Raw genomic sequence first — 6,328 nt, forward strand, 5'->3', positions numbered from 1 at the left:
TGATCTCCCAACGTACACACAAGACAGTTATGAGTCTAAAAGCCTGCATTTATACAACTGCTTTTTCTTTTGAGTCACAAACTTTCAACTCCAACCAGTAAAACCATCACAAAAACACTAAAAAGTTTTATTGGTACTGACAAAATCAAACTCACTGATATCTTGCTATTAAAAAAACCCTCTACTTCAGGAAAGTGGTATTTTCAAAAGCTCTTTTAATTCAAAATACTCAGAATTACATGATTTTTATTACAGATTCCAGATGTTGCTTCTTCAAAGAATTCTTCCATATTCATATAAACCAATGACCCTAATCTTGCATACAGCTTATAAAAGCACTCACATGAAAAGAAGTTGAGCATTTGTAACCTTAGGCGTTGACCTGAATATGTAACAATTGAGTGTTTCCCCAAAACTTAATAAATATAAAACCATGTAATTTCTGAAAATTAAAACTAAAGAATAAAATGAAAGGATTTCTCTTGACTGCAACAAGTTAATCAACATCCCTGCACCAACACATGTATTGTGCTTTTATCTTCATTATATTTTTGTGCATATGTCCAGTCAGCATTCATTATTTCTAGTGGTGTAAAACCTACTATTATTTTGATCTACATTTGGGTGTAGTGGGCTATACTGGTTCACAAGAAGTTACATTACCATACAATCAGATCTGGGCAAGTTAGCATTGACACAAATCTCAGTTTTCATGTAAAAAAGGTATTATGTTCTCTTCGTTATGCTGAAAAGTTGAAAAACATGACCTCTGAAGGCTTAGAACCATGAGGCAAATAAAAAGCCCCAAAACACACAAAACAGTAAATGGAGAACCAGATTCAACACTGAAAACAAAAAAGATAAAATACTGAACTATACATGCATACAAATTAATCATCTCTCAAGCAGTTAAAAATGAAGTCTGGATTTCAGCTTGTACACTGGTGCTACCAAGACTAATAATTCTGTAGAGAAACCAAGTGTAGTGCTCACTTTTTATTACGTGACAGTTACCCAGCTGAGATGATACAAGCCAACACAAAGCAGCAGCAAGCTGACAGCTACCACTGAACCATGACACCAATCTCTGGTTCTGTTTAGTAAAATGTTTGTTTAGCTCTTGGTGGTATGTTAAACAAATGGTAGTTACCTAACTTTATTCATATTTACAGTAAGCCCGTATAAACTAGTACTTGCTGACTGTTTCTAAAGGTACAGTTACAAACCAAGTTTAGTCACATTTAAGCCAATAAAAAAACCCCAGCTAAATACATTTTGACTTCATTCTGTGATGTAAGTAAACTAACATGTTTAGATTACATAGTTAAAAGGACTACTAAATCAGTATTAGAAAATACTGTATTTCTGCAGGACAACTCATATCTTTTTTCTAAGATCCTAGACACAAAACACAACATTAAATAAAACAAATCATGTGTTCAACTCTATTGTATCTTTAAAAATGCTGTTGCACAAACAAATTCTGTTACTGTTAGTGTTAAGCTCCGAAAAGTAATTTTGGTGAAATAACTTCGCTATATAAACTTCAAAATAGTATTGACCCTCAGTTACTCTAGACAGTATTTTTACATTCATTTTGCTATGTGGTAATATTAAACGTCACAAACACCCCAAACGTCAATATAAGACCCCCTTAACATTTAGTCAAAGTTTAGAAATATACGTCAATGATCCAGACTGAGCAATATCCTTAATTTTAAGACTGCAAAAAGCTATGTAATGCTTACAGTCATTATTTCAGCACAAGAGTGTCAACAAAAGAAAAATGTAAGTAAAAGTCCAAGAGGATTTTATTTAGTTTTTACACTGAGGGATCTCTGTTATGCTTATGTGCAATTTTATTTGATCAGCACTAATGACAATCTAGCAATCTACAAATAAAATTCATTTATTTTCGCTCTTTTCCAGATGCCAGACCTTGACCTCCAGCTACAGCAAAATTATCTGGATTAATTTATTTTCCCCCTTTTCCAGATGCCAGACCTTGACCTCCAGCTACAGCAATATTATCTGGAGTTAGCAGGGGTACCCAAGGGAAATATACACCCTTGTAGCATACATACCAATCTCAGCTTAACTGCTCTACTGACCCTCCAAACATTGAATTGAGCAGGGACAGAAGGACAGCACGAGCTTGAAACACTTCATTCTTTCAGGTGATGAAGTCATGCTGAACTCAGCCTTTTTATCACCATAAAACACACTGAAATCCTCAGAGACTTTTACCTTCCATAATGACAACAACAGAAGTTTACAGATAGAAGTCAGATTCTTTCATTTCCTGACTGGTAGCTGGAAGTCACCATTTGTTCCCCAGTATAACTAAGAGACAAAAGACCAGAAACGTCGGGGGTGGTGGTGGTGGAATACCTTATTACTAAAGTCATAAAACAGCAAATGCTAAGTTGTTCATTATTTTTCAGCACACTATTTCCACTGAAACTTCCATTAGTCTTTCTGGAAAAATATGGACAATGTTTCTAAGACAGTGTATACATGTCACAGAAATTAAGTTTGTATTTCATGCGAGGACTATGCCTTCATTAAAAACCACCCACACGTGACTGTCAGTATATAATCAGATCTTGAAGGTCTCTGTGTCAAAAATAATTAGAGATCCTTATAGCGATCATAACAACTCACTTTAAAAATTTTTCCTTCTCCTGATTTCAAAGAAGCACAACAAGGATATACTTTCCTTGATAAAGTATAAATTTTATTATCTGACACAGCTTGCTATAATAGTCAATTTTATTTTTCTCCTTTAGAACACTGAGGTAGAGAGAAGCTACAAAACAGTACTAAGTCAAACAGAAACTTACTAATCTTAACGGAACCATCCATAAGTCCCCTTACAAAACAAAGTTAAATAAATTTATTATTACAGTTATAAAACTGTAGCAAAGTAATATTATTTTGCTGCTTGCTAATTCATCAGTTGTTCTAGAGTTTGTATATTCTAAGCTGGTTCAACACTTCAGACAGCAATTTTATTATGAAGCTCTACCTTACAATTATAAACTAAATATAACTCCAAATTTATTTACAAGCAAGTTCATTTTATCAGTAAGGCTCAGCTTATTCCTAAGAATATTTCTAACATATTCACAGTATAATATATCACAGAAAATCCAGATCTGTCCCACAGATCTTTGGATAGTAGCATTGCAAGATGGCAATTCATTCTGCTTGATGAGTCTATTCAATTTTATCCAGATTTCCTCCAAATTCTGATTATTACAATTAGACTGTTCAATTATCCACTTTGCTCTATAAAATGCATGCAGTTTTAGCCTTTCCAAATTAGTCTGCAGTTCTTGAGATAAAGGAAGAATCTCTTCCTTAAGCTTAGGACTAGGGAGAGAGACACTCCAAGATCTTTTCAATTTTTGTTTTCCATTAGCTGGTAGTTCTCCTTGATTCTCCAAGTTAACTGATGTGCGAACAGTTTGCTCTTTGACTAAAGCCTGCCCGTGTTTCATGCTAGATTGAAACTCAAGGAGGTATTTTGTGCAGTCATAATCAGAAGATTCTGTAACATATTCTGAAGGTGTAGAAAGTTGTTTCAATTCTTCTGCTTCCTCACAAGACACAACAGGTGGTCGCTTTTTTGGTTTGAGGGGAAGTCTGTTTAAATTATTTGGAAACCAGGGTGTAAATCTTGGTAACTGACGAATGGGAAACTCCTTCACTGCTGCTTCTGCCAGTTTCTGCAGTTTTACTAGATCTCTCTGATGTGGTCGATAATGCAAGACCATGTCCATGTTTGTACAGTAGGAATCAGCCATTCTTAAGAAAAGGAACAGTCTCTTGATTAGGATTCTCAACTCTAGACTGAAATTTGAAAGGATTTCCTTGCCCCATGCTGCAAAGATCAGTGGAAAACAGGACCTAAAGTAGAAGTATTATAAAATATGATACTACCATATTAAAAAAAAAACAACACACCAAAACCAAACAAAAACCACACTGCTAGGATATTTCACAGAAAAGCAACACGTAGTAAAAATAAGCAAGACCATTCTACTTTATCCAGGCTGAATATTAGTGACTGTATTCCATCATTACTTGTGTAACTTCAGTATACTGAACATTATCCATATGCGCAGTTTACGCAACACTGTCCCTCCCAAAAGCATGCTTTTACTGTCAGCACCTCATACTTGCCATCCATGTGTCATTATTCTTGCTATATTGTTGTGATGCAAACTAGAAGAGATACTAGTACTGCTGCCCATTTTCTCAATAAAAAAGAAAAAAAAAAATACATATCTGGTGAAGTGTTTTCCTCCCGCACCTCATTTCAAGCCAGGGCACAGAAAACACATGTGTTACAAAAATCCCATCAGAAATAGTAGTGACTGATACAACAGGTTTTAGTCACAGGTTAAAAGGGAAGTGCTACAGGCAAGTTAAAGTTGTCTGCTTCCATTTCATACCATAACTACACATTTAGTTTCATTCTCATAGCTTTCAAGTAATGCATGCAGCCATCCTACTAGTCCTTAAGTTAAGGACCCAATAATTGCTTAATTTATTCAATTTTTAGAATAACTAAAAAACACATTAACTCCTTAAAAACTTTAAACTTTCATATGTCATTGCTTTCTCTCACACAAAGATTAGATTAAATGCAGGGGGTGGGGAGCACTATAAACATTACTATGAAATATAACATGCACTCTCTTGCTCTTCTGGTGTCCTGTTCCATCCCACCTCCCTCTCAACAAGACTGCAATCATTTCAGGTTCCCTGCCAGAGATAAGCAATATACAATGATATTAAAATTACTAAAAATCTAGGATTGTTTAATCATTACACTGTCAATATTTTGTTTAAAATAGTCACAATGCAAAAAAACCCTGATACCTTTCTCACTTCTTTTGCAAAATCTGCAGCCTGGACACTGCACCAAATTCAATACAAGTTTCTTACAAAAGCAGAACGATCTACCATAAAACTCTTTGCTTTGAATTAACTTCTATCAAAATGCATTTGCATTGTCAGCTGATGATGCTTCCTGTTCTCAGGTTTTTGGCTTTGTGTGTGTGTGTGTACATATATGAAAAAGGGCTTGCTGCTCTTTGAATTACAGTTAACAGATTTTACTGTGATGTGCAGACACCATTAAAAAGGCCTTCCAGGAGTGTTGCAAAACTAGTAAACAGGCAGAAGACGGGCTCTGAAATTATTTGCACACCTACACTACTCCATCCCCCTGAGCAGCCTTGCCCACTTGGAATGCTTGCAGAATTGAGATTTTAACCAATTGTTACTGCTACCTAATTAGCAGCATTTAATTTATAAGCAAGAACAATTAGGAAAAAAAAAAAGCAGTAAATATTATGTCTGTTGACTGGCATAATATGAAAGCAGGTTCAGACTTTTCAGTGTTCCAGTTGCTGACTTACTGGTACGCAATTGCCAGCAGAAATGATCAAATTCTTCACAGGGCTCTCTGGATTTCTGTGTTAGCTTTGCAAGGTGCGCCAGACACGCACGTCTGTATTCTCACTGATCACAGTCCCTGAATCCAGGACGTAATCCCAACAGCTGTGCATTAAACGTGAGGTTAAAGGAGCAAAAAACATTAAAAGGTGGAAAAAACAAACAAAGGCGACAGCAGGGAACCGGAAAGGCGATTTTAGATTTTCTCCTAACTGCTGAAGAACTTGTGCAAAATGCGAACACACGGCAGATCGGCGGCACCACCAAGCATGGCGCACACGCGCCTGCGGGGCCCCTGCCACTTAGAACAGCCCATCCCCCACCCCCAGCCTCCCCTCACCCGCGGGCAGCCCCGGCCCCACCGCTCCCTACTCCACCGCCTTCTAAGCCGGCGGGCAGGCGCGGCCCTACCGACGGAACCGAGGCGGCGTCCCACGGCCGCGGCGCCCGGCCCGGTCGCAGCGCTGCGCCTCGCCTCACGGGGCCGGCCCCAGGGCAGGCGGGCCGCCGGGCCCGGCGGACGGGCGAAGCGCTGCTGCCGCGGCACGGGAGGGCGGGTAGGCACCGGCGGGTCGCGCTATCGATACCTTTCAGGGCCAATAAGTGCTCCTGCTTGGGCTGGTTAACGTCCATGGCAGCAGCGCTCGCCGCTGCGGAAGGGCCGCCGCACCGAACCGCCGCCGACAGCGGAGGACGCTGGGTCAGAAGAGGCGGGGCGAGCGGGCGCGATAAATAGGCCGCCCCCGGGAGCGACCGCCCCTGGACGCGGCGCGGCGCGGCACGGCACGGCACGCGACACTGCAGCCCCCAGGGCGCGCCGCCTCCCGCCTGGGGGGGCGGACGGACGAGCGCTTGGCGA

The 6,328-nt window shown here is 39.5% G+C and overlaps 1 protein-coding gene across 9 annotated transcripts in view; it reads right to left on the minus strand.

Annotated features, from left to right (window-relative positions):
* LOC130142443 (trafficking protein particle complex subunit 13) overlaps positions 1 to 6,238 on the minus strand; it is a 35,556-nt gene extending 29,318 nt beyond the window's left edge. For 4 of the 9 annotated variants that reach the window (XM_056324388.1, XM_056324387.1, XM_056324386.1 and 1 more), the window contains exon 1: positions 6,057 to 6,238. In XM_056324388.1, coding sequence (XP_056180363.1) covers positions 6,057 to 6,102 — 46 coding nt within the window. In that variant the 5' untranslated portion in view covers positions 6,103 to 6,238. Of the gene's footprint in view, positions 1 to 195; positions 3,913 to 5,432; positions 5,575 to 6,056 lie in introns of those variants that run through there. The other 5 variants (XM_056324392.1, XM_056324391.1, XM_056324389.1 and 2 more) reach the window with 5 other exon arrangements.
* Between the last annotated feature and the right edge of the window lie 90 nt (positions 6,239 to 6,328).

The sequence above is a fragment of the Falco biarmicus genome, chromosome Z (assembly GCF_023638135.1).
Source record: "Falco biarmicus isolate bFalBia1 chromosome Z, bFalBia1.pri, whole genome shotgun sequence".
Classification (NCBI taxonomy): Eukaryota; Metazoa; Chordata; class Aves; order Falconiformes; family Falconidae; genus Falco; species Falco biarmicus.